The 17,593-nt window shown below is 39.4% G+C and overlaps 1 protein-coding gene across 1 annotated transcript in view; it reads right to left on the bottom strand.

The window, feature by feature from the left end:
* Positions 1 to 17,593, bottom strand: part of cyfip2 (cytoplasmic FMR1 interacting protein 2) — a 39,927-nt gene that overhangs the window by 10,820 nt on the left and 11,514 nt on the right. The window contains exons 2-20 of the mRNA XM_046849429.1: positions 15,681 to 15,830; positions 13,629 to 13,718; positions 10,287 to 10,364; positions 7,400 to 7,501; positions 7,115 to 7,296; positions 6,916 to 7,012; positions 6,550 to 6,678; positions 6,336 to 6,440; positions 6,147 to 6,235; positions 5,469 to 5,706; positions 5,056 to 5,348; positions 4,504 to 4,651; positions 4,259 to 4,412; positions 3,927 to 4,083; positions 1,025 to 1,121; positions 862 to 938; positions 643 to 751; positions 378 to 497; positions 79 to 278 (exon numbers count right to left, since the gene is read on the bottom strand). Coding sequence (XP_046705385.1) covers positions 79 to 278; positions 378 to 497; positions 643 to 751; positions 862 to 938; positions 1,025 to 1,121; positions 3,927 to 4,083; positions 4,259 to 4,412; positions 4,504 to 4,651; positions 5,056 to 5,348; positions 5,469 to 5,706; positions 6,147 to 6,235; positions 6,336 to 6,440; positions 6,550 to 6,678; positions 6,916 to 7,012; positions 7,115 to 7,296; positions 7,400 to 7,501; positions 10,287 to 10,364; positions 13,629 to 13,718; positions 15,681 to 15,797 — 2,582 coding nt within the window. The 5' untranslated portion in view covers positions 15,798 to 15,830. The remainder of the gene's footprint in view (positions 1 to 78; positions 279 to 377; positions 498 to 642; positions 752 to 861; positions 939 to 1,024; positions 1,122 to 3,926; positions 4,084 to 4,258; positions 4,413 to 4,503; positions 4,652 to 5,055; positions 5,349 to 5,468; positions 5,707 to 6,146; positions 6,236 to 6,335; positions 6,441 to 6,549; positions 6,679 to 6,915; positions 7,013 to 7,114; positions 7,297 to 7,399; positions 7,502 to 10,286; positions 10,365 to 13,628; positions 13,719 to 15,680; positions 15,831 to 17,593) is intronic.

Below are 17,593 nucleotides of genomic sequence, written 5' to 3'. Positions count from 1 at the left end.
ACAAAACACAATGAGCAGATAATGGCAACTGATATGCTCACATGCACAATAACTGACCTGCATTGCATCTGTACAGACCTGTTGGTGGAGCCGTTGTAGCAGTAATTTGGCAGGAAGTCAAAATTGAGCTCCCAGAAGACATGCAGTGTGATGCGGCCATATGGAGCGGACACGTTGTGGTTGGCTTCCCGGAACATGGCGTCAAAACTGTCCAGGGTCATGTGCTTGGACAGCAGCCGGTGAGTCAGTCGATTTATTTCCAGCAACCACTCAAGCTCCTGGAAAATACATATACGCACAGTAGAGATGAGAAATCACCTGCCTATGCTTTCACAGAAAATCATGCTAAATATGAATCTTCAGTGTGCTGCTTTTACCACTATAGAAGTGAGGTCTTCACTCTCAAAGCGGCTGATGGCGTGGTCCAGGGATTTGTACATGGCTGCTGAGATCCTCTGAGTGATCAGTCTGTTCAGGTCAATAGAACGACCCAGGAGCTACACAGAAAATATATGCATTTGTCATATTTACTTTACTCAATAGAACAAGTATTATAAATAAAGCTAAAACTAGATAATATATAAAAACATATGCTACTAAAAACATGGAAATTCCACACCTGTATATGAATGAAGTCTGTACCTGCACATGTCTCTGTTTCAGCAGTGTCTCATAGCGGTTAGATGGGGGATACGGGATAATCACTCCGTAGTTCTTACATTCCGCCCGGAAGCGTTTGTCCAGGAGAACACTGAAAACAACATGTTTAGATTTCATATTGAAAATATTGTTAAACAGATGGCAATCCATTAAATAGTAAATCGACTAAATCTTAAAAGGTGAGAAATCTTTATCTCTTACCTTCCAGCCATTGCTTTATAGTACGCAAATATTTGATCAGCCAATTTGTATACAAACTGATCAAAACACAGGTTCACCTAGACAAAGAAGCAAAGACATCGTTAATTACACTTAAAAAAAAAATGTAATGATATATATAAATTATTATAGTAAACGACTCTACCTCAGCCTCTATCTCATCGTAGAGGAACTGCTTCTTAAACTTGGTTAGAGCATAATAGCCACTGTCATTATAAAGGTCCAAAGGATACAACACATATCTGAAAAAACAACACAACATAAAATTATGCGTAGAATACACATCCTTAATGCCTCCTTTTCACTGACTCTGAAAAATTAGGGGTCGCCACAGCGGATCATCCGTCCCATACTACATCTGCCTCTTTCAAACCAACTACCTGCATGTCTTTCTTTACCACATCCATAAACCTCCTCCTTGACCTTCCTCTTTTCCTCCTTACTGGTGGCTCCATCCTCAGCATTCTCCTACCAATATACACCATGTCCTTCCTCTGCACATGTCCAAACCATATTAATTGCGCCTCTCTTCCCTTACCCCCTATTACTCTCTAATAAACTTGTTTCTAATCCTGTCCATCCTCGTCACTCCCAATGAAAATCTTAACACCTTAAACTCTGCTACCTCCAGCTCCACCTCCTGTCTTTGACTCAATGCCACTGTCTCTAAACCATACAACATCACAGGTCTCACCACAGTCCTATAAACTTTCTCTTTCACTTTTGCAGATAATCTTCTATAACAAATCACTTCTGCCACTCTTCTCCACCCACTCCACCCTGCCTGCACTCTTTTCTTCACTTATCAAACACACTCTCCATTACTTTGCACTGTTGACCCCAGGTACCTGAACTCCTCCACCTTCACCACCTCTTCTCCCTGCAACCGCACCACTCCACTGCCCTCCCTCTCATTCACACACATGTACTCTGTCTTACTCCTGCTGACTTTCATTCCCCTTCTCTCCAGTGTGTACCTCCACCTTTCCAGGCTCTTCTCCACCTGCTCCCTACTCTCACCACAAATAACAATATCATACGCAAACATCATAGTCCACCAAGACTCCTGTCTGACCTCATCCATCAATATGTCCATCACCACTGCAAACAGAAAAGGGCTTAGAGCTGATCTTTGATGCAGTCCCACCTACACCTTGAACCAGTCTGTCGTTACTACTGCACACTTTACTGCTGTCACACTTCATACATGTCCTGCACCACCCTCACATACTTCCCTGCCACACCAGACTTCCTCATACAATACCACAACTCCTCTCTCGACACCCTGTCGTATGCTTTCTCTAAATCCACAAACACACAATGCAACTCCTTCTGACCTTCTCTATACTTCTCCATCAACATTCTCAAAGCAAATAATGCGTCTGTGGTGCGCTTCCTCGGGATGAAACCATACTGCTGCTCACAGATGGTCACCTCTTCTCTCCACTACTCTTTCCTATAACTTCATGGTGTGACTGATCAACTTTATTCCCCTGTAGTTACTGCAGGTCTGCAAATCTCTCTTATTCTTAAAGATCGGTACCAGCACACTCCTTCTCCATTCCTCAGGCATCCTCTCACCTTCCAGAATCTTGTAAAACAATCTGGTTAAAAACTTTACTGCTACTGCTACTGATCTACTACTACTCTCCTAAACATCTCCATGCTTCTACTTGTATGTCATCTGGTCAAATAGACTTTCCATTCTTCATCCTCTTAATCGATGCTCTCACTTCCTCCTTACTAATCCTATCCACTTCCTGCTTCACCATCTCCACACCATCCAACCCTCTCGCTCCGATTTTCCTCATTCATCAATGACAGATGAGAGTGTAAAGGTTGTTTATTTTTAGTGTAGAGCTGCAAACAGACTACAGACAGCACAGACTGTGCTGAAGAATCTGTATTTTTTTGCAGGATGCAACCATTTGACCACGAATATATACCATACATATTTGGTTTACATATATAACATTTATTTTTCATTTAAAATTCCACATTTATTTTACTTAACATTTGTAAGCAATACTAATAGACCATAGACAACATTTCCCAGCAGCCACTGCACTTCAACGTCTTTGTCACATGACCTATCAAATGTCACTGATCACACCACACACACACACACATACACACACACACACACACACACACACACACACACACACGTTTCCTGTTTCACTGTTAAGAAGCACGTTAGTCAAATAGTATGCTGTTGTCGCTCACTGTGGTTGTATTGTATTTCTCTGCCTTAATGCTTCATGATTGTGTCATGATTTTTATATTTTCTACATTATCACCTTCTTTAAAGCAATTCTGCACTTGCTTCTAACTGTATTTAAGTGGCAAAAATGTATACTAATCTATAAAAAGTAGATTTCAATTCTTCTGCATGTCATACATAGAGTTTCCCAAATTTAAAGACACACAGTGAGAGTTCCCTTACTCAGCAAAAACTCTCAAGGAAACAGTGATGTTACAGTTAGGGTCTCATTGAACACAATTTATGTATTTACTTCAAAGTAGTGAGGGACGGCATGTTTTTCTGAACTGTAATGAAGTAAAGTAAACTAGTAAAAGTTTACTAAAATAAAAATATTTAAAGGTAAAGACACTTGAAAAATATGCATAAGTGGAGTAACAAAGTAAAAATACTTTGTATCTGTCCATCACTTGTAATATAGATGTTAGTAATAATAAGTAGATAAGTAATATATTGTTTTTTGCAATAAATTTGTGGTGACACTCCTTTACTTTGGTTTGCCACCTTTACTAACTACAACATTTCTACACTTAAACTGCCCTCATGAAATACGCCCTTTTTCAGACATTAAGCCACAACATTTTGCAATGTCCTCCACTAGTATCGGCACCCTTGGTAAATACAAGAAGAAAGCTGTGAAAACACATTTACTGGCACCCTTTTTGTCACTTATTTTTGCTACCTGCTGTTGCCAATGTAACAGCTCAGTCTTTTATATCCGTTTTCTCTTTTAATGCCTGATAAAATTTTAATATATCAGTGTATAATTGTTTGGAGCACTTACTCCATCATGGAGGGTTCTTTGGTCTCCAGGATGTGGTCAGTGAGGATCCAGGGCATGGACATCTCAATGGGGAACTGGATGCGACGACCCATGGTGAGCTCCAGGAAGAACTCTCGGAACCAAAGCTGTGATAGGTCACAGCACTGCTGAAGGGCCTCTGAGAACCAATTACAACGAAGGAAATTTCGTGACTCTCATTCAAGAATCTTTAAAGCTTTTAATATGTTCTGCATAAACCAAAATGTTTGCAAAGCTGTACATCTTTTTTTTGAAAGCTTGAAACACTGACTTGAATTCTGTGTTTTATGTATTAGTCTGAAATAATTTCTTACCACTGAAGTTGAGGAGATGGGTGTAGAAGAAGGAGTGTTTATGGAAGTCCTCTATGGCCTGAACTATGGGACCATCCAGGCTGCTGCGCAGAGTCTTTTTTGAGCCGCTCTTATCAGCGATCAGCGACTCAAGCATTGTTCGCACCATGTACAACTGCGAAGGGACAAAATCTTTTTAGTATTTCTAGAAATCTTCTAGAGACCTGCAGTGTATATGTGAATAGAATATCTTCGGTGGAACTAACTTGTGTGCTTGAGGGACCAACAGCACGGCGGGGCACTTTGATATCAAACCCTCCTTTAGGGTCCTTCTCTCCCCTTAGACAAGGGTCGTTGGGTGGCTCCCTGCCTCCCTCCCAGTCACAGATAGTCTTCCGAATGGCCTGTAGAACACTGTGAGAACAAGCACAGCATCACTGCAGCCATGCAGATGGAAGTCTTGCTCTCATTTAGAGCAACTAGAGTCACTTCATTTTACTGGGTATAGTACTTTCTAGTGGCTTGTCATAAGCTTCATTGTGGATAGATTAATATCTGACTTCTCATGTTTCCTGGCCCCCTTTCTATTTACTGCATTAGTTCATCTGTTAGCTACAGTTTCAAATATTACATTCTGGTCTATGGGTTCTTTTCACATTTAAGTATAATTCCCTCCCCAAACATTTGTATTTTTCATTGGTGTCTAATTCAAAACAGAATTAAAGAAACTTTGTATAAAAATATTGGGTCTGACCTACAGACACTCTTATAAATTTTTTTATTGACTGCCATGGAAATCCGGAAGCCAATCATTTTACCTGATTAGGACATTCTTTTTCTTGCGCACAGCCTGCCTGAGCGGCTCTCTCAGAGTGACCTGGGCAAAGTCCTGCAGTGCAGCATAGATTGTGTTCCTGATGGCCTGGTTGAACACGCTCTCCATGCGGCCCATTAGCACCTGCAGACCCTTGATCATGGCAATTACTTCCACCAAGGCGAATTTCTCTTCACTGGTATAGTTATAGCGTGTGGCACGCTCATACTCCTCAGCTGTGCCAGGACAATCCTTATTGCAGAACTTGTCAGTGGGGTGCACAAGTTTCCATGAGTACTAAAACAGGAAGTGAGACAGAGGAGAAAAAAATAAGTGGAAGCTAAACTCAAACTACACAAGAAAGAATTGGATAGAGACAAAATAAAGCAACTGTATATATGCTACACACATACTTACCACCTCCATGACATGAGTGCTCCACTTGGAGAGGAGCTGCAAACCTCGGAGCGCCAGGTCAAACAGCTCTCTGTACTCCTCGTCAGACTTTTGGCTGTCCAAGCCAGAGCCTGTCACCACCTCGCTGTTACTGTAACGTGCCAACTCTGAGATAAAGCGGATGTGATCGTCTCGGATCTGCACCATCTGCTCACAAAGGTTATACTGGGGACTAATACTGCTCTGGGTGCATGTCCACCTGGGGAGAATAAAGATGTCAATGAAGATAAAAATTCTAAATGAAACATGAAATTCTGTTTCATGTTTTGTTGTCTGTCCAAAACCAACATATACCTATGTGAAGCCCAACAAACTACTGCTGTAACAATCAGGAATAACTCATTAATACAGAAGAGGGTTCATTGAGGTAGCGGTGTAGAAACACATAAGTTGATATCTTTAATAGATAAACTAAACTGATGTATAAGAACGTATGCATATATGTAAACTATCAGCACTACTCTAAATGAGGTTTCTGAGCACCACTGGGTTTAAGGCTACCTCCTGTCTTGCTTGTAAAGAATGCATGCAAACACTGACGACTTTCAATAAATACGTTGATTGCTAATCCACCCAGGAGAACTGGCATGTAGTATGTATTTTTATTTATTCCTTTTTTTCAAGAACTTTTGAACTCACTTTGATTTATTCTCCTCATAGTGGGCGCTTGTCTCGATATACCGAGACAGCTCAATCTGCATGTCACCAAACAGAGGCACGACCTGGAGCTGGCATTTCAACACATATTAGCAAAGTCATCACATCAACAAACATTCAACTAAACAGGTAAGAGATATTTTAAAGCAAAACTATGCAATTCCAGCCGACCTTGAAGAACTTGTCGATTTTACTGAGGTTTATTCTCTTCTTGGCGTCCAGTTTGTAGATGTTGCTGACATTTCCGTCCATTAAATAAAGTCCGAACCCCATCACCTGAAAGGCAGAGTACAATCACAAATTTTCAAGCACAAATCTTTTCAGCAGTGTTTTTGCCACATGATTGATGGTCCAATGGCATGGAAATGAAGTGTAGGCATGGCACCTTGAGCAGCATGTGTTTCTCACTGGGTGTCAAGTACATCTTATTCTCATAGTAGTCCACACAGATGTTAACAATGTCTGCCAGGAGCTCTTCATAGCCAGGGATCACCTCCAGCTGCTGATGCAGACACTGCAAGCAAACAGATCATTAAACCTTGTACCATGATACATATCGATGGATAAATATTTAGCAACAATCTTAAAGGACAAAAATATTAATTAATAAAGAATTTTCATAAATATGCATGCAAAATAAAGGGAACAATATACCAGGCCAAAGTTACACACAACAGACTTTTGTCTTTTCAAAAATCAGAATCTCAGTTCGTATTATGCAACAATGCACACATCAAAAATGTAGCTGTACCTGTGTGATTCTGTTGTGATTAGCCAAGAACATGGAAAGGTTTTGAGATTCTTGGATTGACTGTGGATCAGCCATCTTTCTCAGGAATTGAGCAGCTCTGCAAGAATAAAACAGTTCTAAGAAAAAATGCTGGCACCCGAATAGCACCATTACCTAATTATCTCTCTAAATCTAAACGCGTTTTAGCGCAGGACCGTACCTTTTGTAAGCAGAGTGGTCATTCTTGACACTGCACTTCATGTTCTTGAGTTCATCCAGAACAGCGAACATGTTGATGAATTTGCCCAGGGTAAGCAGGTAAGCCTCAGACACAAAGTCTTTCCTGCGCTCAGCGTGACACAGGCGCTTTACCTCACTACAAAAGCGCTCAATCGCCTTACGCTGGAACAGAGAAACATAAACTTTACAACATTCACAAGCCTGCAAAATACTGAATATCACATAAGGATAAAAAGGCTTAACTGCTAACATGTTCCTTTTGTACCTGAAAGTACATGAACTTCATGAGCTTGGTGACTTCAGGTTCCAGCACCTCCACAGTCTTCTCATATATCTCCACTCTGTTGGGCTGCTCATTACACTTAACCTAAAACCCACCACAGGTATTCTTTTAGAAGGAAAATTGTGTTTTTCATAAAAAACAGTGCAGTCCTTTAAAACGTTAAGTCTAACATGTAAGAGCATCTCCATTACATTTATTAATTTCCATTTATCATTTATATTCTAAATGTGGTACTGACCTGACCTGTTTTTACTTCATTTACTACAGCTAATAGATGATTTTGAATCATTTTGACTTGCAGCACAGATGAAGGTGGTTCACACATGCAATCTCTGACTCATAATTATTTTTCCTAATTTATTCAAATAATCTTTATCACATTCCTTATCTTTAATAGAGGTTGACTAATAGATTTTTTAATTTTAAACCGATTTTTGCCATTTTTTAACTGATCGGCATTGGCTGATTGTGCTGCAAATTAGGCAGGCGCATCTGATTTACCAAATTGTGCATGTAAGTTTTGTGCTTGTGTGAGATACATAACTTTCTCTAATACCAGTATGTGGCAGTAGTCTGTATTCACCATCCAAACAGGGAAACCGGAAGAGTTAGAACTGTAAATATATAAAGCTAACGGTGTTTACACTTGCCGCGATCATAACGGATTTGTGTAGCCCTTTTCAATCCTGTCTTCTAAGTTGCAAAGACAAGAACGAAACAAGTGTGTTCCCTGTTTATCGACATGTAGAATCAGCTGAAATCCAGCCGACCGACGCTCAACAAATTCTAAATCTAGACTAAGCATGGGAAACAAAACCTGGTAACAAATGCACTGAATGAAGAGTCTTGTGTTGTTCAATAAATGTTTTATTCAAGCAATTTTCTGTATCACCTTTTATTAATTAAGTATTCGATTTTATGAGACGAAGGAGGAAATAATATACCGATAGTATACCGACTGCCCTGATTTCTGAATATAGGCATTGGCCAGAGAAAAACCCGTTTTGTTCGACCTCTAATCTATAAATCACACATTTTCTACCAGAAGATCTAACAAGCTTATTATAAAACAAGCAATGAAATATAATTTATACATCCCATCAGTTTTGCACTCAAAAACATTAACGACAGCTAAAAAAAAAAAATATTTACACTGTATATATAGCTATGTCTTTTAGCCTTGCATAAGTATAAGTGGATTGAAATTTCATTCTGTTCAAAATTTAATTTCAAATTTAAAAAATTATTTTTGTGAAAAAAAAAAAAAATTATATATATATATATATATACAGTATATATATCTTGATTGTTTAATTATGCAAACCCTGCATGTACATCATTGACTCCACAGAAAGGTCAACAATCACTTTAAAGAAGCTATAGAGTTCAGTGGCTGCCATATCAGCAGCACTGCATTACGCTGTCCTGTGCGGGAAGGTGGCAAAAAAAGAAGCCATTACTCAAGCTTACCATCTGAATGCATGTCATTGACCCAGCTGTGACATCAGAGAAGGTTTTGTGGTCACTTTTAGACCAAGACAGACATTGTTGTATGTTGTGGCATAAACCTAACACTTCCTGTACCTCAAGACACACACTTAATTATGGTGGTTGCAGCAAATAAGGTGCAAAAAGCTCTGGAGGAAATTTACTATTCAGCAGGACAAATGTCCCAAGCACAAGTGCAAAGTAGCTCAAAAACAAAACAAAAAAGTACCACAGAGGCTTAGTCAAAGTCCTGATCTGAATCCTATTGTGAATCTGTGACAATATTTGAAAATTTAAATCTACAAGCATCACCCAACCAACACAAACAACCTGTAGCAAATCTTATTAGAAGAATGGGCCAAAAAACTAAGAAACTGCTGTGTTGTACTTCCTGTATATCTTGAATGACAGGTGTCTCGTCCAATGATCGGTAAGTGTTCCATTCACAAACTACACCTACTTTTCCTGGTTATTCTAAATTGTCGTTGTGTTTGCAGATTTGTTATTTTGTTTTTGGATTTGTTTATTTGTTTTTGGATTTGTTATTTTGTTTTCAGATTTGTTAGTGTTTTCTAATTTGTTCATTTGTTTTCTGATTTGATAATGTGTAAACGATTACATTTTTTGTCACTGTTGTGGTTTTCAGCGAATGATTATGTATTTATACACCAATGCATATTTATTTTTTAATTTTTTTATGAAGCCTGTAAGCTTGCTGCGTTTCTCCTTTCCAATCTCTTTTTATAGCATTTGTCAACTACAACAGTGCCTTATCTGTTTTCAAACGTGATTTATTTTTTTTCAACCAAAAAACCCTGTATATTTTATATGGATTTATTTTAAGCATAGTTTTCAACTTGCCATCTGCAAAATACAATATAAATGTTGATTCACACAAATTGTTTCAGCTTTTATACTAAAATGCTGGGGGTTTTTTTTGTAAGCTTTAAAATGTACAAATTAAAGATAGTATACTAATACCCTGAATAAGGATTGTATAGTTATATATAGTATAGTTATATACATCCAACTGTAAAAAATATACTTTGATCTGATTAATGAATTATCAAAATAATTGTGAGTTGCAGCCCTAATTCAAATTATTATTATTATTATTAATTTGCTATTTTTTTATACAAATGAGCAGTTAAGGGATAAAGGCCTTGCTCAGGAGCTCAGCAGTGGTCACTTGGCACAAAATTGTGATCATGAGCTGACCAGTCAAGAGAAACTGTGACCTTCCTCTTACAGAAAATTACAACACATTTTCCTGAAATTGTGGGGAAGAGAAAGAGTGGCGATATTCAGTTAAAGGAAATACAACTATGTCAAGTGTTAAATCAAATGTGTATGATTCTAGATGCCTGGCACATATCTGTACCTGGGGAATGGCTCTCGAGCAGCTTCTCCAGGTGTACAGCATGACAGCGTATTCATGTCCCTCCTCCAGCATTTCATTCTGAAAACAAAGTTACTGATTATAACAGGTTGATGTTGTGTACCAATAATAAAGCACATATGATAGCGTTCTACATTCCTAATCTACATAAAGTCTGTTCTCAACTCGATTACATTATATATAATGGCAGGCAGAAAGATACTTAATTACGGAGAAACGGAAAGTTCGTTTGGGTTCAGTTTGTATGTATATTGCTCACAACAATGACAATATTGATATCTTTAACCACAAAACCTTGCCATTTCACACTCTATACGTCCAGGGAGTGATTTGAGCAAACTGGAACAAGCAAGGTGATTTCCACTCATCATCTAGCAAGAAATGTTAGATGAAGTGGTGGAGAGTGTACCTAGGAAGGAAAGATTAGTGATTGGGGCAGAATTCAGTGGGCATGTTGGTGAAGAGAACAGAGGTGATGGGTAGGTATGGCCTTAAGGGGAGGAATGTGGAAGGGCAGATGGTGGTAGATATTGGTAAAAGGATGGAAATGGCAGTGGTGAACACTTATTTTTAGAAGAAGGAGGATCATAGGGTGATGTGTAAGAGTGGAGGAAGGTGCACACAGGTGGACTTTGTTCAATGTAGGAGATGTAAACTGAAGGAGATTGGAGACTGTAATGTGTTGGCAGGGGACAGTGTAGATAGACAGCATCGGATGGTCGTCTGTAGGATGGTTTTGGAGGTGAAGAAAAAGAGAAGGAATGGAATGAAAGAAGAATAAGATGGTGGAAACTGAAGGAGGAAGACTGTAGTGTGAGATACAGGGAGAGGTCAGACAGGGGTTTGTGGTGGTGAAGAGGTGTGGGATAATTGGGCAACTACTGCACAATTGATAAGGGAGGCAACTAGAAAGGTGCTTGGTGTGACATGTGGAAATAGAAAGAAGGACAAAGAGACCTGGTGGTGGAATGAGGAAGTGCAGGAGAGCATAAGGAAAAGATGTTGGCAAAACAGAATTGGGATTGGCAGAGATGAGAAAAGTAGGCAGAAGTATAAGAAGATGCGGCAGCAAGTAAAAAAGGGGTGTGGCAAAAGCCAAGGAAAAGGCATGTGAAGAGCTGTATGAGAGGTTGGGCACTAAAGAAGAAGAAAAGGATTTATTGGCCAGGCAGAAAGATCGAGCTGGGAAGGATGTGCTGCAAGTTAGTGCAATAAAGGATGGAGCTGATGAATAAGGAATATGAGAGAAAGAAAGAGGGTTGGATGATGTGGAGATGGTGAAGCAGGAAGTGGATAGGACTAGTAAGGAGGAAGTAAAGGCATCGATTAAGAGGATAAAGAGTGGAAAGTCGGTAGGACCAGATGACATACCAGTAGAAGTGCTTAAGAGAGATGGCAGTGGAGTTTTTAACCAGATTGGTAAATAAGATTCTGGATAGTATAAGGGTAAAAATATGGGAGATATGCAGACCTGCAGTAACTACAGGGGAATAAAGTTGATCAGTCACACCATAAAGCCAGGCTGAGAGAAGAGGTGACCATCTGTGAGCAACAGTATGATTTCATGTCGAGAATGAGCACCACAGACGCATTATTTGCTTTGAGAATGTTGATGGAGTATAGAGAAGGTCAGAAGGAGTTGCATTGTGTGTTTGCGGATTTAGAGAAAGCATACAACAGGGTGCAGAGAGAGGAGTTGTGGTATTGTATGAGGAAGTCAGGTGTGTCAGAGAAGTATGTGAGGGTGGTCCAGGACATGTATGAGGACAGTGTGACAGCAGTGAAGTGTGCAGTAGGGACGACAGATTGGTTTAGGGTGGAGGTTGGATTTCATCAAGGATTGGCTCTAAGCCCTTTCCTGTTTGCAGTTTTGATGGACAGGTTGATGGACAAAGTCAGACAGGAGTCTCCGTGGACTATGATATTTGCGGAGGATATTGTGATTTGTGGTGAGAGTAGGGAGCAGGTTGAGAAGAGTCTGGAGAGTTGGAGGTACGTGCTGGAGAGAAGAGGAATAAAAGAGAGGCAAGGCAGTGGAGTGGTGCAGCTGCTGGGAGAAAAGGTGGTGAAGGTGAAGGAGTTTAGGTGCCTGAGGTTAACAGTGAGAGTGTGTTAGAGAAGTTAAGACAAGAGTGCAGGCAGGGTGGAGTGGGTGGAGAAGAGTGGCAGGACTGATTCGTGATAGAAGACTATCTGCAAGAGTAAAAGAGAAAGTTTATAGGACTGTGGTGAGACCTGATATGTAGTATGATTTAGAGATAGTGGCATTGACTAAAAGACAGGAGATGGAGCTGGAGGTAGCAGAGCTAAAGATGCTGAGATTTCAATTGGGAGTGACGAGGATGGACAGGATTAGAAACAAGTTAATTAGAGGGACAGCACATGTAGGACGTTTTGGGGAACAAAGTAAGAGAAGCCCGATTGAGATGGTTTGGACATGTGCAGAGGAGGGACATGGGGTACATCGGTAGAAGAATGCTGAGGATGGAGCCGCCAGGAAGAAGAAAAGAGGAGGGCCAAAGAGGAGGTTAATGGATGTGCTAAAGGAAAACATGCAGGTAGTTGGTTTGAAAGAGGCAGATGAAGAGGAGTCAAGAATATGTGAGAAAACTTCAACTAGGTTGAGTGAATTGAGGAATAAAACTCAAAAATAATCGATGCCAGTGTAGTGATTCCACCACAAACTTGATTTTTAAAAAAAATATTTTTCAATAATAATTTTTCAATAATTCCATTATTTTTTTTATTAATTTACTTTTTATTATATTGTTTATGAACAGCATGCCTTTAACTAACCAAGTCACACGTTTAAAACACAAATAAAAAATTCCTGACCAGTACAGATCACTCAAGACTTTTTCCTACAGAAAATTCACCATATCAATTTTGCCATTTCACACCAAAAAATACATATTATTTGCTCAACATTGAGCGACTCAACAGTGCTGTGGTATAAATTAAATATATCACATTACAATATTTTTTATATTTTAAAGCTGTAACATTTACATTGGTCAAAGAAGGAATAAAAAATACAAAATCACCTGCTCAGCACTGAGAGTTACAGTGCAGATCAGTGTAATATATGTATTAATGTTACCCACAATTCCTGCATGTATCAGAATGCTTTTTATTATTTGAGTGGAGAATGAATGGGTATACAATTCAGCTCACATTCACAATTGAGTAAAGCCTCCAGTGACAATTAATGAAAGCAGCTTTGTGTGTGCATCAGATGCTTAGCTTTTCATCATGCAGCTGCCATGGTCACATGAAGTGCGTTCAATGACGTGGTGGGACAGAAAAACGCTGCTCTCTACTCACCATGCTGGAATGGACGGTGGCCTGTTCAATATATCGGGCGATACCGGTCACAAAAGCATTTCTGTCCTCAAAGTTGGTATCAAAGTTTGCCTGGTTAAAAAGACATAAGCGTTCGTTAATATATACAGGTGTAAACATAAACCAGGTACACAAACATATATCACATCCAAGCAGGAAATGCTAGATTGGGGCAAATCTTCAAGACGTGGCATATGGGAGCATTTATGATGCTGCTAATCTGTGGAATAAAACATTACAGTGTGGAATTAAAGGAATACAATTTTAATTTTGAATATCATTAAACTTTCATCAAGTGGTGTGTTCTGCCTCCTATATGTGCTATCCTGGGGTAGATTCTACAAGATATTTGATCTACTATGCAGAAAAACTGTAATATACAGGAATGACTACATTACTAAAATCTAAACAGCTGCAAAGACTTGCTGCATGCAGACATTTTCACCTGATCCCCAAAGATGTTTAATAGAGGTTAGATCTAGTGATTGTGCAGCTCAACAAAGCTGCATTTTCAGGGTGTTCCTGATCTTAAAGCCTAGGCCATCTTTGTGAAGAGCAACAATTTTAATTCTCAAATTCTCAGAGAGTTCTCTGCCATGAGGTGCCATGTTGAACATCCAGTGGTCAGTATTAGAGAATTGTACTCAAAGCACCACATTTTAACTGCTCTAATACAATATACATCAATATGTATGGTCCTGTCAAGCAGACAAAAACATAAACATGATGAATAGGACATGTGGCTTTGAATGGTTAGATGACATACAGCTGTTATCACTTAGGGTGTTACCCACTTTTGTTGCCAGCTAGTAGACAACAATAGCTGTATGTTGAGTTGTTTTTAAAGGACAGTAAATCTATATTGCTATACAAGCTGTACATTGACTAATATATCCAAGTTTCATTTATATAGTATTGTCTCCTGTGAAGATATACAGTATATACATACACACACCCAGTTAGACACTCAGTACTCACTTTCACAACACACACTACATAGTGTAGTGATCCTTCCTTCAACATGAAAAAGAAACCTGAAATCATCCTACCAGGCCAATAGAGACACACCCTTTTTTTTTTTTTTTACCTCACTGACAGGTGAGGTGTGTGCAAATTCTCCAGTGTTGTATTTGTATAGGATTTGCCTGGCTGTGCTGGCTGTTCGCTTGCATGATCCACAAACTGTTTTGATTTACAAAATTGCTGATTATTAATTATGTTTTTCCTTAACGGATCGGAGCGGATCATCCGTCTCCATACTACTCTGTCCTCTACATCTGCCTCTTTCAAACCAACGATCTGCATGTCATCCTTCAACACATCCATAAACCTCCTCCTTGACCTTCCTCTTTTCCTCCTTCCTGGAGGCTCCATACTCAGCATTCTCCTACCGATGTACCCATGTCCCTCCTCTGTACATGTCCAAACCATCTCAATCGCTCCTCCCTCACCTTGTCTCCAAAACGTCCTACATGCACTGTCCCTCTAATAAACTCGTTTCTAATCCTGTCCATTGTCGTCACTCCCAATGAAAATCTCAACATCTTTAACTCTGCTACCTCCAGCTCCACCTCCTGTCTTTTACTCAATGCCACTGTCTCTAAACCATACAACATTGCAGGTCTCACCACAGTCCTATAAACTTTCCCCTTCACTCTTGCAGATACTCTTCTATCACAAATCACAACTTTGCTATCACTCTTCTCCACCCACTCCACCCTGCCTGCAGTCTTTTCTTCACTTCTCTAACACACTCTCCATTACTTTGCACTTTTGACCCCAGGTACCTGAACTCCTCCACCTTCTCCACCTCTTCTCCCTGCAACCACACCACTTCACTGCCCTCCCTGTCGTAAGCTTTCTCTAAATCCACAAACACACTCCTTGCAGACTCTACTTTAAATTGCTGATACTAGTGTATAGCATCAATGTTTACTGAAACTGTAAAAATGTCATTGTTGATCAACCTTAATATCTTATATTATTTCTGCATGGAAGCGATCTAGTGTGCAGTCAGCCCTAAAGCAGGTATACCTGGTACATAATAGAGGAGGGTGGCGGCTCGATGCATGGCTGCTGGTCGGGGAGTGGCAGCTCCTCCAGCAGGTCCACGTTGGACAGCGCATCCTCCAAAGTTACATGGGTCGTCATGGCTGCTCTCGTTCACTCACAAAGCAGCTCAGCCTGAAAACACAGAGGGACATTTTTTTTACTAAAACAAGTCCTTCTTACAAACTTTTATTATATTTGGGACATGACCTAATTAGTAGATGATCTAATAAGATGGAAGTATATTTGTGCACAAACTGTAGCCTAGTTAACATGCCTAATACAGTAAAAAAAAAATTTTAAGAAAGTACATGGACTGCTTTTGGTTTGATTGTATTAATATTTTTTATTATTATAGGGGCCAAGGTGCATAAGCAACTGATTGTTATACCTTTTCTGCTTCTTTTGAATAGGGTGTCTATGGCATTCCCACAAAACTATAAGCACAGGAGTGAAAGTAAAGTGCAGATAAAAGTTCTTTAATTCACAGGGCAGATAAATCCAAATCATAAGGCAGAGATTGTGGTCAACGCACAGGCAGAGGTCAGGCAATGTGCACACAGAACAGGTTTCTAAAAACGAAACCTCGCATGAGCCAAATTTGGCATACGTCATCTTCCGAGAAAGATGATGTTACTTCTAACACTTTACATGTAATGGGCAACAAATCTGACAGCAAATTCGCAAAATAGTAAGTGTTGATGGATATGGGGTTTTTTTTCTACATATTTTGCCAATAAAGCACTAGAAAATGCGAAAAACCGGATGCGACTGTGTATCACAGCAAAGCATTTAGGTACTATCACTAAAACATCAGGACAACACCCTGAATGTGTGTGTAAGCTTGTGGTTAAGTGCGCTAACCACTATTATTTTTTTTCACTCATGATCACAGGTCAATATAGCAATAAACAACACCGCAGCACATAGCAGTAGCATTATTGGTTCATCTAGACCTTTTTCTCCTACATCCAGAGTTACACCACTGTCCAGGGTCAAATCCATTGCTCTGCATGCCAGTGACTGGTTAGGCAATAATTCTGTGACTGTCTGGCTCTGGGTGCTTGGCCATGATACGTTTGTACAAATAGGGCACTATATACAATAATAAGCTCTTGAAAAAGACTTCCATATATGCAATGAGACAAAAAAGCAAGTCTAATGACCTTCTACTATATGCCACAAATCTGCTTAGAAAAATCAAAGAAAGATTTGTTTAATCTCATTATATCAATCATAGCCTGCACAATATCTCGACACTCATCTAACAGTGTAAATAAGATGCTAATAGAAAATTAGATAATAAATAAGCAGATAACCAACCAAATAAATAAATACATAGAACTACAAGAGAAACAGTGTGTTCATTAGGGTCATCATTAAAAGGATAGCTCATATATTATACTAGACATTTCCATGTTTGTTGTATTGCCCATTGTTCTGTTTTACAGTGCAGGTGCTTAATGTTTGAATAGTGACTGGACACAAGCAGTAACAGTTGCACAACAATATTCTGCGTGAAGTGTGTGTGAAACGGACATTTTACTTTTCTATAAATGTTTTGTCTGCTGCTGAGAACAAATATGGAGTATTAAGGAGAAGTTTGCATTTATAAATATGTGAAAGAGTGCACTCTTAACCACATAGCGTGTGTGTGTGTGTGTGTGTGTGTGTGTGTGTGTGTGTGTGTGTGTGTGTTTGTGTGTGCGTGCACTAATTTTATACTTTATGAGTCCAAGGGATATTAGTTTATACTAAAAGGAAGTTTACAGGCCTTCGAAAGCCTTAGGGTGTTTTCACACCTAGTTCGTTTTAAAAGAACCAAACCCAGTTCACTTAAAGTGAACCAGAAAGTGATCTAAGCAAATGTGAACTCAGTCCCTTTCGTGTTCACAATA

The sequence above is a fragment of the Silurus meridionalis genome, chromosome 5 (assembly GCF_014805685.1).
Source record: "Silurus meridionalis isolate SWU-2019-XX chromosome 5, ASM1480568v1, whole genome shotgun sequence".
Classification (NCBI taxonomy): Eukaryota; Metazoa; Chordata; class Actinopteri; order Siluriformes; family Siluridae; genus Silurus; species Silurus meridionalis.
Note: the sequence above shows the minus strand (reverse complement) of the source record. Positions and strands in the feature narration are given on the sequence as shown.